The sequence below is a fragment of the Typha latifolia genome, chromosome 1 (genome assembly GCF_019914945.1).
Source record: "Typha latifolia isolate L0001 chromosome 1, TyphaL0001v2, whole genome shotgun sequence".
NCBI lineage: Eukaryota > Viridiplantae > Streptophyta > Magnoliopsida > Poales > Typhaceae > Typha > Typha latifolia.
This window is the reverse complement of record NC_133086.1, coordinates 21,469,379-21,494,951: the sequence shown is the minus strand read 5'-3', so window position 1 is coordinate 21,494,951 and position 25,573 is coordinate 21,469,379. Positions and strand designations below refer to the sequence as shown.

The 25,573-nt window shown below is 39.8% G+C and overlaps 5 protein-coding genes, 1 long non-coding RNA gene and 3 other non-coding genes across 9 annotated transcripts; 3 read left to right on the top strand and 6 right to left on the bottom strand.

Moving 5' to 3' along the window:
• Positions 1-753: 753 nt before the first annotated feature.
• On the bottom strand, positions 754-2,836 carry LOC140782423 (transcription factor MYB106-like). Its single transcript, XM_073128978.1, has 3 exons — positions 2,494-2,836; positions 2,251-2,380; positions 754-1,821 (listed from the first exon to the last, which is right to left on the bottom strand). The coding sequence occupies exons 1-3, from the start codon at positions 2,624-2,626 to the stop codon at positions 1,071-1,073; spliced, it is 1,014 nt and encodes a 337-aa protein (XP_072985079.1). The 5' UTR covers positions 2,627-2,836; the 3' UTR covers positions 754-1,070.
• Positions 2,837-4,397: 1,561 nt separating this feature from the next.
• On the bottom strand, positions 4,398-9,373 carry LOC140783032 (uncharacterized). The gene is made up of 3 exons (XR_012108009.1): positions 9,233-9,373; positions 5,051-5,405; positions 4,398-4,887 (listed from the first exon to the last, which is right to left on the bottom strand). It is a non-coding gene; the product is annotated as an uncharacterized lncRNA (long non-coding RNA).
• Positions 9,374-9,618: 245 nt separating this feature from the next.
• LOC140797525 (pentatricopeptide repeat-containing protein At1g59720, chloroplastic/mitochondrial-like) lies at positions 9,619-11,106 on the top strand. Its single transcript, XM_073151102.1, has one exon. The coding sequence runs from the start codon at positions 9,619-9,621 to the stop codon at positions 11,104-11,106; it is 1,488 nt and encodes a 495-aa protein (XP_073007203.1).
• Positions 11,107-11,322: 216 nt separating this feature from the next.
• Positions 11,323-11,396, bottom strand: TRNAI-AAU (transfer RNA isoleucine (anticodon AAU)). The gene has a single exon. It is a non-coding gene; the product is annotated as a tRNA-Ile (tRNA).
• Positions 11,397-15,930: 4,534 nt separating this feature from the next.
• LOC140780813 (small nucleolar RNA Z267) lies at positions 15,931-16,000 on the bottom strand. Its single transcript, XR_012107575.1, has one exon. It is a non-coding gene; the product is annotated as a small nucleolar RNA Z267 (small nucleolar RNA).
• A 355-nt stretch (positions 16,001-16,355) lies between these two features.
• Positions 16,356-16,445, bottom strand: LOC140780814 (small nucleolar RNA R44/J54/Z268 family). The gene has a single exon (XR_012107576.1). It is a non-coding gene; the product is annotated as a small nucleolar RNA R44/J54/Z268 family (small nucleolar RNA).
• Positions 16,446-16,939: 494 nt separating this feature from the next.
• Positions 16,940-18,992, top strand: LOC140788102 (uncharacterized). Its single transcript, XM_073137228.1, has 6 exons — positions 16,940-17,213; positions 17,300-17,395; positions 17,472-17,690; positions 17,825-17,921; positions 18,448-18,510; positions 18,606-18,992. The coding sequence occupies exons 1-6, from the start codon at positions 16,974-16,976 to the stop codon at positions 18,797-18,799; spliced, it is 909 nt and encodes a 302-aa protein (XP_072993329.1). The 5' UTR covers positions 16,940-16,973; the 3' UTR covers positions 18,800-18,992.
• A 477-nt stretch (positions 18,993-19,469) lies between these two features.
• On the top strand, positions 19,470-20,711 carry LOC140788109 (chlorophyll a-b binding protein 4, chloroplastic-like). The gene is made up of 3 exons (XM_073137240.1): positions 19,470-19,843; positions 19,927-20,342; positions 20,437-20,711. The coding sequence occupies exons 1-3, from the start codon at positions 19,641-19,643 to the stop codon at positions 20,568-20,570; spliced, it is 753 nt and encodes a 250-aa protein (XP_072993341.1). The 5' UTR covers positions 19,470-19,640; the 3' UTR covers positions 20,571-20,711.
• A 229-nt stretch (positions 20,712-20,940) lies between these two features.
• LOC140788096 (O-fucosyltransferase 31-like) lies at positions 20,941-24,824 on the bottom strand. Its single transcript, XM_073137216.1, has 10 exons — positions 24,351-24,824; positions 23,756-23,818; positions 23,608-23,689; positions 23,403-23,473; positions 23,144-23,232; positions 22,843-23,046; positions 22,108-22,369; positions 21,695-21,922; positions 21,408-21,605; positions 20,941-21,313 (listed from the first exon to the last, which is right to left on the bottom strand). The coding sequence occupies exons 1-10, from the start codon at positions 24,639-24,641 to the stop codon at positions 21,104-21,106; spliced, it is 1,698 nt and encodes a 565-aa protein (XP_072993317.1). The 5' UTR covers positions 24,642-24,824; the 3' UTR covers positions 20,941-21,103.
• Between the last annotated feature and the right edge of the window lie 749 nt (positions 24,825-25,573).

Genomic DNA, 25,573 nt, shown 5'->3' with positions numbered 1-25,573 from the left:
AATTCAGCTTTTATACCATAGAAGGCATGTGCAATAGCCATATGAAATTTATTAGAGTGGGGACGATGGGGTATCATCGGAAATGGCATTATTTTCAAATGGGGGCAATGGGGCATTGGCTATTTATACAGGCACTGTTCAAATAAGTCTTCATAACAATGATTTATACAATAAACAGAAATGTATACGCAATCTTATGTTCGAGAAGATTGAATGCTATTAGCAAATCTGCTATTTACCTTTCTCATGTCATTGCTTAATACACCTGCATTGCCTGCACAAAAATGCATGAGAAAAAAGGTGGAAAATATTTACTTCGTGCATGATCATGTTACCTTGTCATAAGAAATTTTATCAGATACTTTGGGAAAATTATTCAATGTACCACCCCAACCTAGATGAGCTATATCTTACATCTATACAAGTTTCCTTGCGTGCTCTTCCTCGCCATGAAAGAAATAAAGAAGCTCCATGGACAAAATATCGGTAGCATTATTAAGCATTGCTCAATCTTTTCTTTGTTGTTTCTCTGATAAGGACATTCCAGTTCCACTGATTTGAACTCTTAGGAAATATAGTATTGTTGGGCCTAATAATTGTTTAGTTAATGTTTTCCCAATAGTTATTCTTTTCTTATTAATCCTTCTCAATCAGAATAGAATATTAAATTTATCATAAAACAGAATCAGATGTAGACTGGGTAATCATACTAAGTTGCATTCAAAATACATACGGAGCTCCGAGATACATGAGTTTTCTAGGAAGTGAGAATTTAATAGTGTCTCATTAAATATCTAGAAACTCTTAAGCAACATGAGCTGATTAATTCTTATAATTTGATAAACCTATACAAATGCTGCACTAACAACTATAAAATGAAACAAACTATAAGTGATGATGATAAAAGAACTCGATTAACGCGACGTAAACAATTGGATGCATGCATTATTCTCGTTCTTATTACACAAATATAATATTACTCCATTCAAGAAACTTAAGCCTCTCTAACTTTGATTCGCACAATCCCCTTCTAACAATACGGAGTTGACTCGGTGATCCAATGGCTAACTTTAGAAAACCGGCGGCGAATCGGAACGCGGCGACGAATCCACCAAGTTAAGGATACTACTCCAGTAGTTCTTATTCTCTTCTCCCTCACCTTCACCTTCCTCAATGCAGCTCCCGCCTTGCGCATTCTTGGAGTTATCCGACGAATTCTGGTAATTCTCAGAGTTATCCAGCATTGTGCTGATAGACCCTGCAATGCTGCACGATTCTTGAAGCCACGAAGCGTCCAATATCTGCAAGCTGGCAAAGTTATCCACCTCCTTCTTGGCATCAAAAATGCGAGCTTGCTGCTTTCCAAAGCATTTCCACTCCATGTCTTCTCCTTCCAAGTCCTCGTTTCTATCCAGCAGCCATGTGTTCGAGATTGGCATCACGCCATTCTTCTCGGAGAAGCTTAAGGTCGACGTGGGAGAATCGAGGTTGATACGTCTAGCATTGGCGATTGGTTTCGATGGCCAGATCCCATGCAAGTGGAATGCAGCACTGGAGGTGGAGGTGGAGGTCGAGGTGGAGGCTGAGAAGGCACGGAGCTTGGACTCGGCTTCGAGCCGCGCGCTCTCCCACTGAGCCATGTGGCTGAGGTTGGCGGCGCTCTTCGAGTCGCCTTCGGGGGAGGCGAGGGTGTCACTCTTGGGCTTGTGGGTCACTGGATCAATGCCCATCTTCGCTAGTCTCTTCTTTAGATGAGTGTTCCAGTAGTTCTTGATCTCGTTGTCTGTTCTCTTGGGTAGATGCGTGGCTATAGCTGACCACCTGAAGCGAGAAATTAAATCGTTTCTAAGGGCCAGATCACAATGTTTATGTTCTAACTACGAGGCACTCGAAGGGATCGAATAATTAATCAAGTCAAGACAACATAGATACGGTAACATTTATTCACGGATATGAAGACGCCTCAAGCTATAGAGCAATCGCAGTACATTAGACTTGCAGGTAACGTAGCAGTGCAATTGAGCTACAGTAACTGAGCAGTAACATGGAAGAGAAATGATTAAAAAAAAGAAGGAAATGCATCTTTTCTTGAGATTGATGAGATGGATTGATGCAGTGCTTGCATAATTAATTAATGTCGCCTAAACTTCCAAATCCACTACTGTAAATGATGCAGAATTCTCAGCAGCCACCAAGAGATCTTGAATGTGACATGATGCGAGTGCTAGCTTGAAATGCGACTAAACTGACCTGTTTCCAAGGAGTGCGTGGAGTTGTATGATGGTCTGCTCTTCTTGCAGGCTAAAGTTGCCCCTCTTGATATCAGGCCTCAGATAGTTCGTCCACCTCAGCCTGCAGCTCTTTCCACACCTTTGCAGACCTGCATAATTTCACACACATATCACTGCTACCCACTACCGACGGTCATCGTAATTAACCACAAACACAAGAAATATAAAATTTGCCGGCGCAGCAGAAGTTGATCAGGCTCACCGGCTCTTGCCGGCAATGCTCGCCAGCTGCCGTGGCCGTGCTCTTCGATGTACGCGAGGAGCTTCTGGTCCTCCTCCGGCGTCCATGGGCCTTTCTTGAGGCCCACCTTCTCGCAGCACGGCGACCGTCCCATGTCAAATGACGCAAAGTTCCAAGAACCCTGAAAGGAATGTCTATCTTCGCAGACGGCGACAAGCAAGTTAAAACGAAGCCGCTGCTTGCCTAACTAAGAGGTTGGTCGTATGTTCTTCTCTAAATTGGCACGCAGAGAGATGATGGAGGAAAAGGATAAAAGATAGACAAAGAAGAAAAGTCAGCATCGTAGATGGACATGCATATGCTTATATCTCTCAAGGGATGCCTGCCATGACCTAAATAGCCCTGAGATGGTTACACTGTTAATTATTACAGTCCAGAACTAGTAGTTACACAGGGACAAGGGTGGAATGGGCAATGACCTGATTCATGATTAAGAATGCACAGTAATGGCCAGCATTATGTATTAGGACCCACATCCATGAATGGTCCACATGTATTGATGGGATGGGCTGTGTGCCATGCCTATGTGTCACTGCCCTATTCTGTTTTGCTAACCATTTGCCTTTCAAAGCAATCCACCGAGATGCACACTCCTCACCGTCTAATTTAAGACGACAGAGGATCTCCATGGAGTAAGTGCAGAGTAGTAAGTAACTATAGTTGTTTTGCCATTGTGAACTGGGAAAAGTTTGTGATTCCATTTCCAGAATTAACCAGTTATAAATTAGAGTACCGTGGGATTTGCTCTGCAGGGATGGGGATATGGCTCCACCAGCCAACTACTCGAAGTGATCGAGTACTATTTCACGGCAACCTTATTTGCCAGAGTTTTGGACTAAACTTGATCTTTTTTATTTATTTATTTTTATCAAAATAGCTTGCACTTTATACTTAATACCAAAAGAAATTTATTTCAATGTAGCTCTAAATAAAATATTAAACTATTAAATGTTTTACTTAGCCTAAAGTTAAACGCTGATTTGATCAGTGTTTTTATTGAAAAAAAAAAACGTCAAACATTTCAACATTTTACTAAAAAAAAAAGATACATATAAAATGTTAAAAAGTTAAGTAATTTATTGTTAAAAACACTAAGCAAAAGAAAAATTTATAACGTCATAATTTTGTGTTCGATTATTCACTTTAGTCATAAAATATATTGCTGTGAAGAAATAGGAGAGTTTATAAATTAAAATGACACACTGATTGATTGATTCTCCAAAGTTAACTGCGGTTAGAATTGTGAAAAAAAAAGAAACCGTAACTCCTCCAATTTTACTTTGGAGTTTGTTTTCTCAATTCTTTCATATAAAATGCTCAACTCTTCCGTGTTTTCTAAACATATAAAAAAAACGCTGAAGAGTTAGAGAGTTTTATAAAATAAAATTTTTAGCATTATTATTTAATAGTAAAACACTGAACTTATCTAACATTTAACATAGAGCAACAGTGCCACGGACCCATTTTGGATAAATAAAGTACAAAAGAGGGGTAGCTTGGTAAAAAAAAACTCTTATTTGGCAAGCCATTGTCCTATTCACTTAATGCGATGAATAAGATGACCTATTTACGTGAATATTAGTAATATATTTTTCCAGCAAAACCAGGCAACCAATCAAAGGCCGCCAAGTACATTAATTATGTGAAGAAGACCCTAATAAATGAGACAGGCCTCTCTCTCCCACTTTTTACAAAGTGCTGCAAGAGCACACGTGCATCCATGCTATTGGATAGAGGAAATTGTGGAACTACCACTTTACATTGCAAGGTTGGTGGATTGGCATGGTATTTCATGCCATTAAATTTCGTGTTGGATGGTGTGGACTGGCCGAGGACCACCGTCCACCAACGATTAAATACCTACGTCAATCTCGAATACAAGACTAGTCTTATTTTTTTTTAAAAGTCGAAACTTGTTGCAATGCTTTCTCCCTTTCTCCCCCCAATATATATTTGCAGAGCAACAAATATCGATCATACACCCTTCATATATATATGTACACATACATATACCATTGCATGTGTGTGTGTGTGTGTGTGTGTACATATACAATGGAAATTAAGATGCATCTTATCCAAGTCTATTGAGTGTCTCAGAAGAAGAGATATGGCCGTTTGGTCTCTCTGCTCTGCTGAGAGATGGCAGAGAAAAGAACTCCACATGGGTATAGATCTCCAGTTTAATGCAGATCAGTCTTGATTAATTCCCCTGGCACAAAGCACGTGCTTCTATTCGCCAGTAGGTTCAAATTGCCAGCAAGTTGAAAAGAGACCCACAAATTTTGGAGCTAGCCAATGTCTCTTTGGATTTGAATCCATGAGCTGGAATTTCCATACCTCTCTGTGCTCCAGTAACTGCAATATACATTATACATTGAGGACGAATGAATCAAGATGGTAATGTCATGCGAGATAGTTGGCATACAAGTATCCAGCACTTGTAAGAGGATTCAAACAAGCAGGATGGAAATACATTCGATTCAAGTCGAATAAAGATACAGCGATAGAAGTGAATTACCAGGATATAGCAAAATCCCTTTCCTGAATATTGTTAGAGGTAATCAGTACTTAAATGCCACACTGAGAGCTTTATAACTGAAATTTGATGGTCTCTTTTCTGAGCGCTATGGAAAGGATTTACTTAGTATTGTAACCTTTGTCAGGTCTAGTATTCAGAATATATGGGAACTGTAATGGAATATGATATATCTAGAGAAAATAATGCCCTGATGTTTGATGCTGTGATTCCAGCAATCATGATTGCTGTGAGCTAGGTTCATAAAAGCAATCCCCTTTCCATCAGTCTTCCCCTTCTTTTGTTTGTTATAGATTACCAATATATACAGTAGCACCTACCAAAAGAAGAGCTGTACCTGCAAGGAAAAATCGAGTGTAAGGTACCAAGGTTTCATACCCGGAATTCAATCACATTGGTGTGTATATATATGTACAATATGTATATGCAAGTCTAATATGCTTTTCTAGAATAGTGATAGCATCACCTTAGAGCCTTGTTATTAGCTAGATTTGAGGGTTACTTTGATGTATCTATCAGGGTGACAATGAAAATAAGTGGAAGATGAAGACAAGCATTCTGATGCTGCATAAATTGAAATAATGAGATCGTCGAACTAGGATTGGTATTCAGGAATAATGTAATGCTAGTAAGAGGACAAGCATAGAAAAGGTTTGGGTACATTGATGTAATGTAGCAGTACACACGAATGCAAATGATAAAATCTGAAGTTAATGTTACGTCACTTCCTTCTGGAGATAAAATCAAAGTGCTGCCACAAATTCAACATTTATGCAGTGTCCTGAAGGGAACAAGGGGAAAACATTTGCTCCACAACATACATGATTTGCTTCTTTTACCATAGTTATAAAGAGAGTGCATTAGACAGAGAAGAAAATGTAGCTCTTGGCATATACACTAAAAGGTCTACTGAGCCTACTCAAGGTTATTACATTGCATCAAGTGAATAAATTAAGTTCTTAAGCTACAAATCATAAGAATTTTCTCTAAGTTTTCAGGAACATCTTTCCTAATTCTTTCAAAACAATCCAATAGCATCAGAAAGCCTATGAAATCATCAACAAACAGAAATCAAATGTGGAGGCCAACATAATGATAGTGTTTGATAAAAAGAAATCAGCAGAGATGCAAATAAAATAGAAGTTAATAGATGAGCTAATACATATCAAAATAAATGATTGCCTATAATAACAAAGATAGTATATAGGATCCTGGAATTAATTCAGACTTCTGTATAAAAGTAATTTTTATTGTTTACCGGAAATTGGACCTATGAACCAGCTCATGCCAGAAGTAAAGACTAGCACTACAAGCTAAAATTGAAGTGCAGAAGATGATCTTGGGCATATGCTACAGAGGAAATTATAGGGCATTAACCTTAGAGTCTTTAATGGCATGAATGTACGCATTATTTATTGCAAGTAAGGTGGTCCTCCAAATCCTTTATGAGCCTTGTGGTACCAAAGGCTTCTATCACACCCAAAAGAAGAGGCAACCCATTTAAGGCATCTTCCCTTTATTATTCAACTGGTCCAGGCCTGCTCATGAGTGAAGGCCTGTGTTGCACTGCCGTTAGTGACCATGAAAGAATTATGAGAAATATTCAAGTTTGCAGTTAGATGAAGATAAAAATTCTTGATAGTTGATTTAACTTTTAAGGTGCACTAACAGGGAGGTGCATTGATGAGAGGTACAAATAAGAATCCATGCCTTTTATGAAAAGAATGCCCCATTGAAATTCTCCAATTTCGACTATCTAAGAGGCTATGAGCTCTGTCAGTTATCAGCTTTCAACCATGCTACGAGTCACACTCACGATAGTTCCATAGTTCCATTTCTTGAAACTTCAGAATTGATATTGCTAGGAATTAGCAGTTCCACTGCTTCGGAGTTAGGAGCTTAATCTGCCTGGCATTTGCATTTCGCTGCTTGCATCTGAACTCCTTTAGAATCACTCAGCTAGGAGTTCTGCAAAGCAAGTTTATAGTAATTAATGTACTGTGCTGGTAATCTAGAGATGCTTTGAAGGCTGTGATTGAAGTTGTTGTATTCTCACCAAGGAAAGATGAAAATACTTGGATTCAGTGGATTATTCGTATAAGAATTGATTTGACCCCTGCTTTGTCTCAAAGCATAACAGTCGAAAGCAAGAGCAGTGATGCATGAATATTTTTCTAATTTCACTCGTTCATGTTGTTTGTTATCAAGCTTGTCATGATTAATATGTGGCCATGGTATAAATGGTTGGTCCAAAAATCATCCCCACACAGCCAGTCATGCTCCGGTATTACTATTGATTGAATCAAGCTTCAAATCCTGATATATGATTCAAATCCAAGCAGCTATCAATATAGTGCGCTCCACCTTGCACAAGTCTAAGGAATTCAACTCTTAACATTTCAATAGTTAATAATATGTGCTCCATGAAACCCACTACAGAATTCTCTTGCGGAACCTCAGTTGCTCTAATTCTGCAATTTGCTAGTAAACTTTCTGCCAAATGTACAGCCTTCAGTCAAACGACTAGTTTGGCATACCCAAACCTTTCAAACCACTTAACCATACAAATCACATTCTGGTTCTAAATTCCGCACAAACTGGTCAACCGAAAATAATAATTGTCATCTACTGTTTCGATGTTAAGGAGACCATTTTATGTTGGGCGCAAGGGGAGGAAACTCAATGTAAGGTGAAGAAACCACAAAACGTTTCTGTAAGGAGGACCAATTTGTGTGGAGTGATCTCTTCACAGTTCTAACAATGGTAGCTTTTCGGAAAGTGATGAAATTTATTTTGTAGATGCCTGTGATGATATAAAATTATAAATTATAAACTCTAGTTTTACAGTGCATTGGTTTTGTAATATGCCAAATGCCAGATATGATTAGGAACTACTTAGCTGCCTTCTAAATTTTAGTGTTTCCATAAGGAAACAGAGTCTGGCTTGCCTTTTTTTAAAAAGAAAACAAAAGCAAATAGAATATCTAAAATTGATCTCCTACCTTCTAAGAGGGCGTTACTTTGGGAAAAGATATTGAGAATAATTTGTTCCAAAGATCAGAAACAAATTGAATCCAACAAAAATAAATACAAGATCTAAAATTGGTCTCCCACCTACTACGACAGCATTACTATGGGGAAAAGGGATTGATAATAATTTGTTCAAAAGATCGGAAAGATGAAAACAAATTGAATCCAGCTCACTTGATAACCCATTTATTCATGGCTATCTTCCCATATATGCTAAAAAGAATAAGAACTGATGTGGGAAAAATTTTAGACATTATTATAAAGTACATCCTCCGTTTTAAGCTTCTTGTTTTGTGGTTCCAATAAAAAGGTTTCACTGGAATTTTACTCACGGTTGTTTCCTAAGAAAATAATTGAGTTGCTTAACAACCAAATATAAAAGGAATCATGACAAAGCAAATCTGAGTTCACTCCTGAAGGGTACTATTAGACACGATTTAGAATATCCTCCAACTTCAGGATTTCTATCTCAGTAGGCATACCATGTTTCGAGCTACAGTGAGCCAAACTGTATGGTTCCGGTCATACTATACCATGATTTATATCATTGTCGTATTAAGCAGTAAGTACTTGATGCATACATATGCATACAAGGGACTGCTATAAGATGGTTATTACTTATTAGAAGCTTTCTCATCCTCCTGTTCTTCCGGGCATTAATAACTAGAATTGGCTAACCCCATCCTTCTCCTACCACTCATCACTATCACCTACCCAAAATCTTGGTAAGATGAACAAAATACGGTGGCACTTGAGACGTCCATAAAAGTGCCTAAAGAACAATTTTTTTCGTGTTCCAGCTACACCAATGCACTTCTAAATGCAAGGAATCAGACAACCCCTTAAAGTTAACTTACAAAATGGCACATAACTTACATACCTAAAGCTTAGGCACTCTATCGTGATGTTGGTCTAAAACTTTTGCTGTTGCGCTAATCTTGAAGGCTAATATCTTCACTAAATCTACTGCTAGATTGACAAGATAGACATTCTCTAACACAACCGAATGCTCTAAAATGTTCCACAAATGCACCAACGTAACGCAACAAATGGAAAGAATCCAACCAAGATTCGTACGAGAAAAGAGAATTTGGATAAGAAGAACTGGGCAAGGGATCGAAGGCGTACAATTACCATCACTGAGAAAATACTCGCAGACCTCAATCGAACGGAACTCTTTAGCAGCATCAGCGTGATGCCCGAGAGGTGGATTCCGGAGGATAGGGTTACTGCGGCGCGGAATAGCGGTTGCGGAACTGACGAGTGACGAGTTGGAGCAGAGGAAGGGAAGTGTTGGCATAAATAACATTAACTAATGTTTCTTAAAGAGTACTTCTAATTAGCGTTATATAGTGGTGATTATTATCTTTCTACGCCCCATCTTTTAGACCTACAGATATATTTTAAAATTGTTACACTCGTTAAATAAAAGAAACAGAATAGCTTATATTTTATCAGAGTAGTGTTTGATATAAGAGAGAGAAGTTGAACTTGAACTACAAGCTCACTAGTTAAGAGTTATGGTCCTGTCCATTAACTTGAACAAGCTCTCGTTTGGCTCTCTGAGAAGAACACTATCATCGACCGTCTCCTTCCTCCAATACCATTTCCATCGATCACCAGACCCAGATGCCAATTTCCATTCAAGAGAGCAGACGCTCATCTCGCACTTCAACTCCTGCTGCTCCATGCGTGACCTCTCCCAGATACACGCCCAGATCATCTCCTCCGGCTTCGAGCAACACGTCTACGTGATCGCGAGGCTCATCTCCTTCTGCTGCGTCTCGGAAGTCGGATCCATCGATTACGCATCGAAGGCCTTCGAGCAGCTCAATTGGCCAGATGGGTTCCTCTGGAACACCATGATTAGAGGATTTGGTAGGACTAATAGAGCCGAGGAGGCTTTCTTCTTCTTCCGTGGGATGAGGGAAAGGGGGAAGACTGCGGATAACTTTACTGTCTCTTTCCTGCTCAAGATTTGTGGGCAGCTTGGGGCTGTTGAATTGGGAAAGGAGTTGCATTGCTGCATCCTGAAACTTGGGTTGGAGTCCAATGTCTTTGTTAGCAATACTTTAATGCATATGTATACGTTATTTGAAGAAACGGATGTTGCTCGTCAGGTGTTCGAAGAAAGTCCCGACATAGATTTGGTGTCATGGAACACTCTAATTGATGGGTATGTTAACTGCCGCAAGTACAAGGAGGCGTTGAGGATGTTCCTTAGGATGATGAGAGATGGGTTCATACCCGATGAGGCCACCTTGGTGGTTACTCTCTCCGCGTGTTCGGAGCTTGGCGCTCTGGATTTTGGCAGATGGGTCCATTCTAACATCGGTGGTGGTTCAATTCTTGTACAAACTGTCTCAGTATCCAACTCCCTGATTGATATGTATGCAAAATGTGGAGCCATCTACATAGCATTTGAAGTTTTCGAGGATATTGAAGAGAGGAACATTGTCTCATGGAACTCAATTATACTAGGACTTGCACTGCACGGGCATGCGGAGAAAGCGTTGGCACTTTTTGATAGGATGCTACTAGAATCGGAGTACGAAGAACCGAACAACATTACTTTCCTTGGAGTTCTCTGTGCATGTAGCCATGGAGGTCTTGTCGAAAGAGGTAGGAGGTACTTTGAGATGATGAGGGACTGCAGCATAACTCCTAATATAAAGCACTACGGTTGCATGGTTGATCTACTTGGAAGGGCAGGGCTTGTGAGAGAGGCATATGAACTAATAAGAACAATGCCAATGGAGGGCAATGCTGTGGTCTGGAGGACATTGTTAGGTGCCTGCAGAGTTCATGGAGAACTCGAACTAGGCAAGCTTGTTCTTAAACATCTCAAGGAGGTGGAACCTGATCACAGCAGTGACTACGTTCTTCTCTCGCACATGTACGCCAGCTTCGGGCGGTGGAATGATGCGTTGCAGGTCAGAGAGGTGATGAAGGGAAGAGGAGTCCAGAAGCCTGAGCCTGGTAATAGTTTGATGGGTGTTCTTCCTTAATACTAAGCATTAGACACACACACACACACGAGATAGTAGGAGTTGCATTTGTTTTCTATGGTCTATTCTTCATTTGAACGATAATTTTTTCTTTGTCATACACACAACAGCTAGGCATCATTGTATTTATTGGCAGAATTAAACTCTAATTTTGAAATGTTTCGAGATATATATAATGGAAGTAAAAAATTGATAAAATTAATTTACGTATCCAAGTGGCCCATGCAGGTCTCGAACCTGCGACCTTCGCGTTATTAGCACGACGCTCTAACCAACTGAGCTAATAGGCCGGTTGGTACAGAGGACATTATTAAATCTACAGTTTCATCTAAACAGTGCGGTACTATTAACAGTGACAGGAATTATAAGCACATGATTATGTACTCCTTGTCACCAGCTCGGCTAATAAATACGCCATATACAGTACCAGAAGGTGACAGTTTTGTTTTGTTTATTATTTTCATTTTTCTGTGGCCGTAGGCGGTCCCAGAAAAGTGTTCTTTTGGCAACAGTAAGCTACAAAGATAAAAAGGTAGTGTATATGTCCTAAGTTGCAATAGCGAAAGGTTTCTGCATGCCTACCACTAATCCTCAGGCAGAAGAACACATTAATACCTCTCTTGCAAGATGATAAGTTTGCATGAAAGAAAAAGATTACAGATGGAGGAAAGCAGTAAGCACTCAGAAGAAGTTGAGAGAGAGAGAGAGATAGAGAGAGAGATCAAATGTCATATAGAATATGGCAGCATAGTAGCGAATGGAAGTTCTCATAAGAAACAGTACAGTCGATTCTTCTGAGTAAGTCATTGCGTGTGAGTGTGAGCTCTCCAAGACATTCAAACAAAAAATAAAGACGGTACAGATTAAATACCATAATTCTCTACGTGGAGAAAGAATTATTGTTTAAACTGTACCATATAAGGAGAGAACAAATCTAAATATTATTCTAAAGAGCTAGCTAGCGTACCTCACAATGTCGAAGCCCCAAAACTACCATCATCGTTGCTCTCGCATGAGAAAAGGAGGCAAATATGTAGCCAAAAACAACTTGCCGGCAATCTCTCAACGTACGTCAATCGCAAACTCTTAGCATAAGAAGATGGTAGCTTTACATATCTTTCACTAAGTTTGCCGGCAAGTCATTCTTGGCTGCACATTACTACTAACCTCATTCCCACATGCAAGACCACAGATGACTTCTTTTGTCAGAAGAATAACCCACTGGAATATTGCAAGAAAACTTTCATACGAGAAGAATGAGAAAGAAGAATTGGTGGGTGGTTGGGAGAAGAGTAGAGGGGTTTTAGGATGGCGAGAGTGGTGGGGTTTTTATGGTGCTCTAATGGTCTTGGATTTGGCATTGGATGACTGCAAGATTATCTATGTAGGGTTGGGATCTAAGGACAAGTTCCCATCAAGCTTGGTGTACTCTTTTTTATAGTACACGTACTCCCTGTAACTGTAACAGAGCATTTTTTTTACCATACTGACTCTCCTCATTCATACAAAATAAAAAATAATAAAAACTCTCCACATTAATTTATTTATTCAAAAAGTTTCGGAACTTAAATACGTCGTCTCAAATTTTGAACAGAGTTTAATATTTTACATAAATTGTAAAACACTAAAGAGTTTAATATTTTATTCTAAATCGTGCATTAATCTCTTTAGCCTTTTATTTCTATTAAAGATTAGTACAAGAAGCGAGGAGATTATTCTTTAATTGGTATTTATTTGTTGATTATAATCAGATCTAGATAAATAAATTAAAATTAAAATCTCCTTATTGCCCTCGATTTTATCATATACTTATTGTACTTCTCATATTTATATAAAGTGCTAATAAAGTCAATATTTTAATATTTAAAATATAATGTTAAAAGGATCATTTTTTACATATTATGTAAAAGGTTAGAAAATTTAACGTTTTTTTTTTTACTCAACCCATTTGTATTTACAATCGACTTTTCAAAAATAAGCATCCTAAGTAATTTGGCCGTTTGGGTAAATAAATTTCATAAAAGGCCTAATTTGATCAAAAACTATGTAAGAGAGCAATAAATAAAAGCTCACATTTACCAATTAACTATAATGCTCCCAGGTTAGTTATCATGAAAGAGGTTTGCATCACATTTAGAGAGTATTTGATTGCTAAACAATTTGAAAAAAAATCAAAATTTCTCCTTATCTTTTCTATTGCAAAAGTAATTTAAATAAATAATTTAAAAAAATGCTCTACTTTTTTTAACTTATCTTTTATAGAAGATAATTATTTTACTTAAATGAACTATTTAATTGAACTCCATTTGATACCAACTAAACAGACCTTAATTATAATAAAAAAAAATGGCCCTCATATCACATTTACCTATTAACTATAATGCACGCAAGTTGGTGATCACAAAAGAAGTTCGCAGCACATTTAAAAAATATTTGATCATTAGAAAATAGAAAAAAATACATATTTTTAAAAATTCTCTACTCTCAAAATTTGATGGTAAAATAAATTAAATAAGTGACTTCTGTCATTATGCTTCAAAGGTTGCGATTATGAATTAAAATATGAATCATGATTAAGTTGTAATAGGCGAGATAAATTTGTGTATCAAGCTCAAAGCTTGATAAGATTAAGCCTACTAAATACTAATCAGTAAAAGAAGCATTAATAGGCATTATTCTCCTATGCTAACGTTGTGAAATTTTTCTCCCCAGTTAAAGTTCACTTCCAGGACGAAAGATTTCCTTCTCTGTTTTAAGAGTAGAGATATTTCCTCCTCTCTTTAAACTTTTTTTTCTTAAGGCCAATTTTTCGGTGCTAATTTAGATTTTTAATGGGTCAGAGAGAAGTTTACTCTATTTTTACGTGGCCCTGGGAATTGATACAATATTAATATTATACTATTACTTTATGTTAATCAGCGAGAACCTACCTCTTTTTTACTCCTCGTATAGAAACATCGGGTAGTACATGTTCATGCCGTCAAGAGTTTAATAAAAGATTGTACTTAATATGTAAAAAAAGTTTTTTTTTTTTACCTAAATTTGAGGCTCAAAATTAATTTCGAGCTGAGCCTGAACTTGAGTCAGCTCGATAGGCTCAATTTATATAAAAAAAATCAATATTCAGTCACACAGCTTAAATTTCCCAAATCTTACCCTCCTTTATTTGCGCCTTATCGTGCCCTCCCCTCAAGCCATCGCTGCCTCATCGTCCTCCTCCTCAAGCCGTAATCACCTCATCCTCCTCCTTCGGTCGCCGCCTCATCCTCCTCCTTCAGTCGCCGCCTTATCCTCCTCAATCGATCGTCACCTCGTCCTCCTCAAGCCATCGTCGCCTCATCCTCCTCCTCTAGCCGTCGCTGCCTCGTCCTCCTCAAGCCATCGTCACCTCATCCTCCTCCAGCAGTCACCGCCTCGTCCTCCATTGACAAACCGCACGCCGCACGTCACCCCGATGGAGGAGAGCCTTGCCGAAAAAAACCTCTTAACAAAGAGTAGAAAGTAGTCTTCTCCAAGCCCTTCATCACTACCCTCATCAACAAGATCAAGAAGCTACGCATCAACAAGCTCGAAGAGTAGAAAATAGTCTTCTTCAAGCCCTTCGTCACTACACTCATCAACAAGATCGAGAAGCTACGCCTACCCCTCGCTGTGCCCCTAAGAGGTCTCCTCCCACCTCGGTAGCTGTTGCCACCACCGAAATATGAGAAGAGATAGCTGTTGCCACCACCGAAATATGAGAAGAGAGCAAAGGGTTCCGTGGAGGATCCTATTTGGACTTGTGATTTGTTGATCTCTTTGGTCAAGGTGGGTTTAGAGTATTTGGTATTTTGGTTTGATTGAGCTGATATGCAGTTTTGAGGGAAAAGCTAAACAAGATCCTGGGTCGGACTTCTTCACCACCATCAGCTTCACCTCTGCCATTACCTCAAGCTCGGCTCAAGCTCGATCTGGCTCGGCTCGATCTAAATAGAACCAAGCTTAAGCCTAAATTTGAGGCTCAAAATTAATTTTAATCCAAGCCTGAGCTAGAGTAGTTTAGCCCCCTAATTACAACATCCTAAAATTTTACAATAAACAAACCAGCAAAAAATGAAAAACAGAATTTTTGCAGATAGAAAGACAGGTCGAAATTAATTAAAAATAGCGAAATTTTGATAAATTGTATCTCACTAGAGAAGAATATATAACATAAAGCTTACGGGTGATCTGGGCTTTTTTTCCAACCTCGGGTTCACATACGTTATACATACATATTGTTGAACATTTTAATTCAGGAGAGCAAAACTGCTAAAGATCCAAGGATGCAATATTCAAGCATATCAGTTTGCAAGCCTTCATATATCACAATATCAACACAGATGTCCCAGGAGCCCAGGATATTTAGGCTTCAACAAAGAACACTATTCTGATCTCCGTTCTTAAAACTAATCAATCACTAGGCTGGCACAGAACAAGTACCTTCTGTTTATCCACAAGAATACTAAAATAAAAACATACATCTTCAAAAGTAAGAGCAGAACCTCAGACTGGTTAAGAAAAAAGAGGCACACGAAACATCGGGTAGTATCACCTTCTACACTAGTCTCCATGAAGGCAAATGACAAAGTATATCATAACATTGATAAAATAAACAGTAGAAGATACATTATGTGGCACCAAACTGACTTTAAATTTCTCTTGCACTTGTTATTTACTTGAACTTCAGTACTACCAATGAGTGTACAAACTTAGATACAAAACGATGTTTAAAGAGTCGGAAGTAACCAAAACAATGATGAATAATAAAGATAGATTGACAAATTTTGCAAGCTAAAAAAGTATCGTGTGCCTCAGATTAAACTCTTTTCATAGTGTTAGCTCAAAGTATATTTATAACCATCCCAGGCACTTCATGGTACAGGGGAAAGATATCAAATAGTATTATTCACCAGAATACAAAAGCCACTAGCACGGGAATCAACATAAATGAAATGTATTTTATGGGCCAAAAAACATCAAATCTGTCTTAGTATAACTACCAAACACAAAGAAATAAGACCAACAGAAAATGAAGGAGAGCCTGCCTCAGTGGTAGTGACAATTAACCAGGTCGTCATACTAAATCCGATAGTATGTGGTTATTAGTCGTCACTGACAGGCTAATTCATTGCAAGAAGAAACGAAGTAAACTTTATGAAGAAAAAAAATGATAGCTTTACATGCACAAAAGCAGCACAAAAAAAAAAGAAGATTAGGACAGTAATATTTGCGCATCAGAGAGATTCCCATAGACCAAGTCATCACGATCCCAAATATAGGACTTCTGATGTCCCTGTCTTTTTCTCGTCACTTGCATTGTTTTTGCTTTCACTAAGCTTCCGGAACAAAATCGAAACAATACCATTACAAACTAAAACTATGGTATCCATAGATTACTACAAACCAATGGAAGATACCGACTGCTTCAAAATGCAAACAAAACGAGGAAAGATTTAAAGCTTGAGCAAAATCTACAAAGAACTAGTAGTAAACCCTAAGAGAGAGAGAGAGAGAGAGAGAGAGAGAGAGAGAGAGAGAGAGAGAGAGAGAGAGAGAGAGAGAGTTGGGGGCGAGAGGCGGCTGGGATTTCGAAATAAGAGCTAGGTTTTCTACACTATCGAAACTGTGGGTTTTGAGAGGCTTATATAGAGTTTTAATAATAATGGGCTTTTCTAACTCCGGGGAGTCGAAGAAGCCTGGCCTGCAAAGTTAGCGGATCTAGGCCGAGCACAATTCGGGTCGGCTTGAGTTTACCTCATCCATAATAGATCCGTTAGGTGAGGATAAATCCAATCTATTCGGGTTAAGTCGTATACGGGCCAAGTTGGGTCGATTTGGACTAGAACATGATGCACTGCCCCTCGATCTCTGCTTCTCCTCCGGCTTCCTCCCGTCTCCTCCTCCGCCTTTCTCCATCTCCGCCGAAAGCCGTAACCCGAATCCATGAAGAGCGCTCACCATCTTCTCCTCGAGCTCTCGCTTGCTGCCGCTGCGGGAGAAGAACAGGCCTCTTGGGAGCCTCGGCGGCGGCTCTTCTTCCAGTCCCGTCTTCCGCGGCGCCGGACGCTTCTTCCTCCGACCCCGCTGTAAGTACTCAAACTCGTGGAATATTTAGCGGAAATCTTCTTTGAATCCGACACGGAATTTGCTAGATCGATGCGTGTATCCACAGGTCGTAATGGAGCGGGTGCATCCGCCAAGGCCGGATTGGTATGAGGAGTTCTACGCGAGGACTATGAAGGAGGGAATGAGATCCTACGAAGCTGAGGTCAGTAGTAGAAATTTTTGTTTGGCAGTAGAAAAGGCATGCTTTTTTTCACTTCTTTTTTTTGGTTTTGGTGAAGATTGCAGATTACAAAGAAAAGCTTTTTGCTAATTTGACGGGAAAGAGTAAGAAAATACTGGAGCTTGGCGTTGGCACTGCTCCTAATTTCAAATATTATGCCGCTATTGATGATCTTGAAGTCATTGGAGTGGATCCTAATAAGCAAATGGAGAAGTATTCTCGTGCCGCGGCCGTAGCTACCGGGCTGCCACTAAAAAGCTTCAATTTTAAAAGAGGGGTGAGATGCTTCTCAAATTCGATCCACTTGAAATAAATGATAGTTGATATTGTTGTTTTGTTATGATTGACTGTGCTTGATCATATAATGTATTGGTCTCTTGGTTTGGATATTCAATTCTACTTTCTTTGCAGGTGGCAGAAGCTTTACCTTTACGGGATAGTTCGGTAGATGCAGTAGTCGGTACCTTGGTGTTATGTTCTGTTAATGATGTCGGAATGGCGCTAAGAGGTAAGCTAACAGTCCTTCCTTTATTCTTTGTTAAAAATGACTAAGTAGATAGTTATGATATAAAAACACTGCCCATAATGCTGTGTGTATGGGAAATTACACTATTGCAAAGAATTCTGACTGTTGTCCAAGTTGAGGAACATTATTGTATAAACTATTTGCAAAAAAATTTATTTACACAGCCAAAAGTCTCTGTATTAAGTCCTTCAATAAGAATGCCTCTCAAGTAAAGGAAGTTACCTTCTCTTCGCCTTCCTGTGTTTCCTTTTCGATGTAAAGTGAAGGGGAATCTTCAGCAATTTCTCCTAGAAATTAAAACAAAGTCATCCTTATCTGAATTGCATTACTGAACTATTTGTTGAGCTTTCTCTCGGCACAGTATAAATGTTTAGTAGGATTTTTCTGGTGTAGCTAACTCTGTTGTAAGAATGATCATAAACATTTCGGGTATCGTTGCACCTGCGTAACTAGGCATATTTTATTCATTTATCATGCTATCTTGACTAGTCCTAACAAACTCATGCAGAAGTGAAGAGGGTCTTGAAACCAGGCGGTATTTACTTATTCATTGAGCATGTCGCCGCACGTGGTACTATTCAGACCTTAATAGAGTTTTGACAAATGCTAGTTGAGCCTTGGATATTTGATCTCTTCTTGAAGTTGATATTGTGTCCTCTTTTCCAGATGGCTCCCTCCTTAGATGTGTGCAGGGCGCACTCGATCCTTTACAGCAATTCATGGCAGATGGGTGCCACCTCACAAGAGAAACCGGCATGCAAATATCTGAAGTAGGGTTCTCGAGCATCAGCCAGAGCATGGCATTCCTGTCTTCTGTCTCCCTTATAAGCCCACATGTTTATGGAGTAGCTTGTAAATGATGTCCATCTAGTTGTTGTAAACTTGTAGTTCCATCACCAACTGTATATGTTGTCCTGTGTTACTCTCAATGTAAAAGAAGCCTTTTTACCTGTTACTCAAAGCATACGATATATACAGAGCTCTATAACATAAAAATCAACAGATATTTTATTCTATTTGGAGATCTATATTATAAGTTCTGCTGTTTTCTAAGTCGTAGTATCAGTTACTGGACCTTTTGCTTTTGACCTGTCCTTTTACACACTTCTCTGAAACCTTCCATCTTGTTTCTGGTAGATCTAGAAATTGCTAGAGATGAAGTTAAATGGAGAGCTTCATCAAGATTATAATTTGCCTGTTTGTTTTCTTTATAAGGCCATGGGGGCGATAGCAGGCCCATCACTGTGTACTACCCAATCTCCCACCCACCAATAGCAGCATAGCACATTAGCACCACAGCTCACAAGGTGGGTGGCCCACAAGATTTTTCTTAGCTAACTCCATCACTAACAAGGAATCACAGCCAGACACTTGTCATATATCCTGAGATAAATCATCCGACGTGGCAACACACTCGTCCCATGAAGCTGTCTCTTAACCAATAGTATCCCTCCGTTTGATTCTTAGATCCTCCCATCAGATAAGGCGGGATAACCTTCCAATCCCCATCAAATCTCAGCCCTCCAATCTCCAACCCTCCGTGAGATCGACCGTCCATTTATCTCCACCAATCTTGACCACAAGGATCCCTCTCCAGCCCAGTACAAAACACTCCAAAGGGGGGCAACCCAAGAGCACCACCTCCTCCTCCCAGATACCAATCCTTTCCAAACTCGTCAAACTCCTCCGCCGGCTTTAAAGATGGCAACGGTCGCAACACAGGCTTCGGTTGCCGTCTTCCGGCCATGCGCATCCAAGTCTAGATTCCTCGGCTCCCCTGTTAAGCTCGGTAGAGAGTTCGCTGCCAAGACCTCGACTTCCTCCGTTTACAAGTCCTTCAAGGTCGAAGCCAAGAAGGGCGAGTGGCTTCCGGGCCTCGCCTCACCCGCCTACCTCAACGGAAGGTTAGTTTATTAGTTATTACTAGGGGTCTGCTTCAATTTTGGAGCTTATGGTTCGCCCCTAACTTGTTTGACGAAATGCCCAGCTTACCCGGTGACAACGGTTTCGACCCACTTGGCCTCGCGGAGGACCCAGAGAACCTTAGATGGTTTGTACAAGCGGAGCTCGTAAACGGACGGTGGGCGATGCTCGGCGTCGCGGGGATGCTCCTTCCCGAGGTCTTCACCAAGATCGGGGTCATCAACGTGCCCGAGTGGTACGACGCCGGCAAGGCGGAGTACTTCGCCTCGTCGTCCACTCTCTTTGTGATCGAGTTCATCCTTTTCCACTACGTGGAGATTAGAAGGTGGCAGGACATCAAGAACCCTGGGAGCGTGAACCAGGACCCTATCTTCAAGAACTATAGCTTGCCGCCCAACGAGGTCGGCTACCCCGGCGGCATCTTTAACCCCCTCAACTTTGCCCCCACGCTTGAGGCCAAGGAGAAGGAGATCGCCAACGGTAAGCTGCATGCAGTAGTCATTGATATTAGATAGTAAAAATTACAAGTTTTTGAAATGTTATTAAGTGGGGTCAAATTTGACATGGTTCGCAGGGAGATTGGCAATGTTGGCATTCCTGGGATTTGTGATCCAGCACAATGTGACTGGGAAAGGACCATTTGAGAACCTTCTACAGCACCTCTCCGACCCATGGCATAACACCATCATCCAAACATTCGCGAGCTAAGTGCGTATCTTTGTAACATGGTTTGAATGGCTTGGTTTAAGGCCATGATGTAAAACTACAAGAGAAAAAAAAGAGAACGATTTGATGCCATGTACAGGGGATACTGAGCATTGTTGTAATATTATCTATGTTTTCCTTGCAGCTTCTAGATTTGGCTACTAGTTTTAAACGCAAAACTATTCTATATTCTTCATAAATGACAATAAGGAATGGCAACCGGCACGTGGTAGATTTTATTAAATACAAGTCTAACCCAAGTTGGTGGAATCTCAAATAATGTTATTCAGCTATATGCTTAATATACATCTGGAGGTGATTTACACTGAACAAGGAGCACTGCTGCTAAATAAGCACCATTTAAGATGATGTATGACATCAGAAAGTAATATCTCCCTAGAGATATTATTAACACCAACAATAATTAGTTGTCATCAGTCATACATAATTGATGAGCATATCTAGAGGTTCCTACTTGTAGTTATCTTATCATGCATGTCCTTGAATCACTAAACACAACTCGCACTTGGAACAGTTCATCTTTGACACATGCAATCTGGAGCAGGGTATGTATAAATAGACTGCTTTGGCTTCCTCAGCCGGATTTCCCCCTGTCTACCTTTGTGCCCTGCCTGGACAGCCTGCCGAAACTCAGACCATTCCATGCTTTTGTTTAAAAAGAGCTGACCCAACAATGCCATGTTTGGCCTAGTAGTCTTCAAGTTCTCATAAGTCCGGTGGCCCAGCTGAAAACCAAAAAAAATCTTAGTAGGGACTTTCAACTCAATATGAGTAATAAAAGACCCAAACAAACATGTGCCGGAAACCAGAATATGTTACCACTGCATTGTGCATATTGCCCGGGGATGCAGAAATGAACACGTTGCTGTGCATGCTCACGTAATAATCAACAGCAGCTAGAAGAGAAGCCTTCCCTTCAACCTTACCAAGTTCCTCTTCAGATGCAAGGCTCTTCTTATCCTCCATCAGAGGGAAAAGCTTGCGCAAGGTAGAAATCCTACTCTCCCCCCCGTACACCTGAAAATAGAAAATTCCATATTGGCATCTAAAAGCCCCATTCGGAAGAAGATTATTTTTCTACTTAGATAGATATTCGGAAAAAAAACCTTGTGGGAGGCAAGGTAGAGGCGAGTTTTGCTATCAAAGCCTAATGCTGCCAGCAATAATCCTATCTCTTCGGGAGTCAGTGGGCACCTACCCTTGCTCCGAAGCTCCTCGTCAGTGAACTGAGAGTTCAAGACCCTTCCTTGCCAAATCACTTGCCTGTACTTGGCCAAAGCTAGCCTTTCAGCTTTCCCACCACCAAAGTCGCAAGCCGAATGTGCAGCCATATCCTGCATGCAGAAAATAATTTAGGCAGTTCTGCAGCAGAAATGCTTCAAGCAAAAGCTTGAATATATTAAATATTTCTGTAATGATAGTAAAGAAGCCTAAACTATTGTGGTCTAGGATTAACGTGTAGTGTGCCCAAACAGTAATAATATCTCAACTATGAGTACACCAAGGATCAGTCAGTTACCTTGTCAAATCTCAGGTGTAAAACAACAAACTTTCCTGACTCCTCATTAACATTTTCTTCCACAACCTCCTGCAAAAGATCATTGGAGTGCATCTGGATCGGATACCTCAAGCGTTTGACAAGGGTCTCACCCAATGCATTGATATGAGGAACAAAAGTCAATGCTTGGAAGTTAACTTTGCAACGTAATTGTTGAATATGTCCAGGCAAACCGTCAAAAGCTAGGCGGTGTGAAAATGGGGCAATGGCAGCGATTCCATAACTGACGAAATAATAATTCAAGTAAGCCTGCCAGTACAAGGTTTTTCTGCTATAGAAGTAACCCAATAAATTACACTAGATTAACATGAACATATGGCAAAGCAAAAATTAAACAGAACATACCCAGTAAATCTATCAAGAAATCACAAGTTGTGAGATCAGAAAGCAGTAGAAGCAAATTATGCTTAAGCTAAGCAAGAAGATTGAAGTAACCATTCAACAGAGGAGTAAATGAAAAAAATAAACAAATCAATTACCCAAGTTGCAGAACTACCCAATTTTAATTTGTTTCCGATCGTTAATGACTCAGTTACATAATAAGCATGTAGACACCTAGACAGCAACTCTGAACTACTATATGACAAATATTCTGTAGCAAATTGAGCTGCAAAATCTATGATATACTTGATGATCTTTTCAGCCCAACAACAACACTTATTTATGAGCTATAAAGGTACCTATTGGTTTACAGACCTTTGCAGAATGGGAAGAACATTCTCTAGATACCAGTTTGCAGAAGCATGAACAGGTGCGGTTTTAATTCTTGTAGCTCGAATAGCTACAGCATAGTATTCTCTTGTGCTCCATGAGTATTCATTTGGCAATTCTCTAACTATTGAGACATCATCTTTCAAAACATTGATAAAGTGATCGACATCATAAATTTCCTCAAATGAGCTGCAGAAACAAGAAGGGCTTTATAAGTATAATTCATTTGATATTACAGAAAATGCAGGAAAATAAGTAAACTAATGAAATGCTAGTCTAAAGGCACCTTGTGTCCTGCCAAACAGGGTTTACTTCAAGGTGTGGGATCACAAGTGTTGCATTCAAAATTTTAGCAACAGCAACTGCATCACAAATCTATATACAAAATGTCCAAAAATAAGTTAACTATTTCATTCAGGGGCACCTAGAAAGAAGGCAACGATATGTAAGAAGCAGTGGTGTGAATACTCAGTAGTTTTTTCTCACTGAAATTCTAGATTGTGCAAATAATCCATTCACGTTTTCAGATAACCGAAATGACTTACCCCCATTCTTTGCTGGTTCAATCCGCCATCAAGAAATACTTGAACATATCCAGTTGGATTTTCAGGTAACTCTAGGAGCAACAAAGAAAAAGAGATGTCAGAAGATAATTTGTACCAGTACATAAATATAATTCCTGGAAAATCAACCTTAACTTGGTTCCTTACAAAATATCAGGTTTAACTGTTGGCATAATAAAGCACTTACCAGTGGGACTTGCTGACTTGATGCATGGCTTCCATCCTTGAGGTGCCAATGGTGACCAGAGCTCGCTCTTCTGGCCATCCTCCTATAAGAGAATTGCATTCTGTTAATTCCATATGTATGTAGATGCCATACAATAGATAGCACTCACTGTTCCCTGCTGGAAAGCTCCCTTCAGAAGGGATTGGTGCCTGGGTTTAGGAGTATTCCATTCCTGCAGGAAAGAATATTTTCATCCACTCACTCAGTAATCACGAAATAAAAGAGCATGCAAGACTTCTCTTTTCACTTTGCTAACATATTATCTGCACTGAGTCAACATGAGTTATCCATCCGCAAAACTACAAAAACTGCATGGTTTCATCCGCAAAAGAAGCAAGGGGAAAAAAAAAAACAGAGGAACTTCTACAAAGGGACGACTTACGACTACATTCGCTCTACTAATTTGAATGACTGCATAAAATACCCTTAAATCCTCTTTCACAAATTAACAATCTAATATTCGAATCAATCAAATGGTCTAAAAGTCTCTTCCAGCATACTGTGCTCCCACAAAAAAATCCACAACTAATAGCATCAGAGGCACAGAAATCAAACAAAAGAACCTCCGAAAGCTACTCCAATCTCAACCCTAACACTCCTCTCAACTCCCACAGCCGACATTGGCGCAAGTACCATAAAAAGACAAAGAAAAACGCACCAAAAAAATCATCTTTATAAAAATTCTAATCGAATCGATGACTCACCGAGAATAAGGATGGCGAGGCGCCGCCAAGAGGCGAGAAGAATGTGGGGAAGAAGACCGGAAGAAGCATTACCAGAAGGGCAGCGAAAGCCGCATCCCGATGGGATCGATATTGGAACCACGAACCTCGCATCGCGTCGCCTTGCCGCCGCTGCCGCCGCCACCAAATGGGTCTCGATCCGAGAGAAGAGGAGCTGTCCCCGCCGCTCGAAACCCTAACCCTAGAATTAGATGCCGCGACGGGAGGAGCGAGAGAACGAGAGCTCCACGATGAACTGAAGGGCGGCGTCATCTGCTATGGTCTCTCCGCCTCCTGTGTCGGATCAGGGGAGACCGTGCAATAGGGCAGGTGGCGTCCTGAGGTCCGGTGGGCACCGATATCGAATACGTGGCGTGAACTAATTCGATGAAAAGACCGTTTGGTATTTAGTGAATAGGTGGTAAGATCAGATCGTTCTTTTCCCTCGCAACTGTTATTTGCACGGGCGCTATCATTCCTCAGATTTATAATATGATCAAATTAGCTCCTGCTATAAACTTAGCTTTGATGACTTTGGAATCGTATTAAGCTTTTCTTATTATCTTCTCGTTAAGTAACGCATGCTTAAAAAAATTTCCTACGCATCCAAACTATTGCTACTGGACGGCTTTTTTTAAACAATAATTAATTGTATTAATAATTTAATAAATTCATTAAAAATTATTGTCTTAAATGGCGCTCTTCCACCTGGAGAAAAGTATAGTTGATTTGGAATAAGATTGAATAGTTTGGTAAAATGTTTTAACTATAACAGTAGTTTATTCAAAATCTCTGTAAACTAATATACAAGTTTCAAGTTTAGATAGATAAAAGGATGTTAACGGGCCTTAATTGGGCCTTCTTGGTTTTTAAGGTCCAAATATTAAGCCCGATAATCCCAACCTAAAATATCCTTAGCTGAGCCGTGGTTTTGGTGTGTGCGTCAATCTATTCCAAAATTAAGGGAACGCATGAATGGTTTGCATCCTAATCACATTTATATAAATATAAACTCAAATCCCGACCGTTTCCACTGAAAATAAATTGCGTGGTGATGCTCTCTCTCTCTCTCTCTCGAGACGTCTGAATAGTGCAAGTGAGGGTGACAATGTTTGTTTGTCTGTCCTTCATTTTTCATTCGTTGATGAGTCCAAATTGTAATATTTTTCAGCCTTTCTTTCTTCTCTCCGTAAATCCAGATTGGT

Coding starts and splice junctions, on each gene's coding strand:
- LOC140788109 (XM_073137240.1), top strand. CDS start 19,641: ATGGCAACGGTCGCAACACAGGCTTCGGTTGCCGTCTTCCGGCCATGC. Junction 19,844..19,926: donor CCCGCCTACCTCAACGGAAG/GTTAGTTTATTA, acceptor CGAAATGCCCAG/CTTACCCGGTGACAACGGTT. Junction 20,343..20,436: donor GGAGAAGGAGATCGCCAACG/GTAAGCTGCATG, acceptor CATGGTTCGCAG/GGAGATTGGCAATGTTGGCA.
- LOC140788102 (XM_073137228.1), top strand. CDS start 16,974: ATGATGCACTGCCCCTCGATCTCTGCTTCTCCTCCGGCTTCCTCCCGT. Junction 17,396..17,471: donor TGAGATCCTACGAAGCTGAG/GTCAGTAGTAGA, acceptor GTTTTGGTGAAG/ATTGCAGATTACAAAGAAAA. Junction 18,511..18,605: donor TGAGCATGTCGCCGCACGTG/GTACTATTCAGA, acceptor CCTCTTTTCCAG/ATGGCTCCCTCCTTAGATGT.
- LOC140797525 (XM_073151102.1), top strand. CDS start 9,619: ATGGTCCTGTCCATTAACTTGAACAAGCTCTCGTTTGGCTCTCTGAGA.
- LOC140782423 (XM_073128978.1), bottom strand. CDS start 2,626: ATGGGACGGTCGCCGTGCTGCGAGAAGGTGGGCCTCAAGAAAGGCCCA. Junction 2,381..2,493: donor AGCATTGCCGGCAAGAGCCG/GTGAGCCTGATC, acceptor GAAATTATGCAG/GTCTGCAAAGGTGTGGAAAG. Junction 1,822..2,250: donor CACGCACTCCTTGGAAACAG/GTCAGTTTAGTC, acceptor TTCTCGCTTCAG/GTGGTCAGCTATAGCCACGC.
- LOC140788096 (XM_073137216.1), bottom strand. CDS start 24,641: ATGACGCCGCCCTTCAGTTCATCGTGGAGCTCTCGTTCTCTCGCTCCT. Junction 23,233..23,402: donor TGAACCAGCAAAGAATGGGG/GTAAGTCATTTC, acceptor TTTTGTATATAG/ATTTGTGATGCAGTTGCTGT. Junction 21,923..22,107: donor TACACCTGAGATTTGACAAG/GTAACTGACTGA, acceptor TTCTGCATGCAG/GATATGGCTGCACATTCGGC.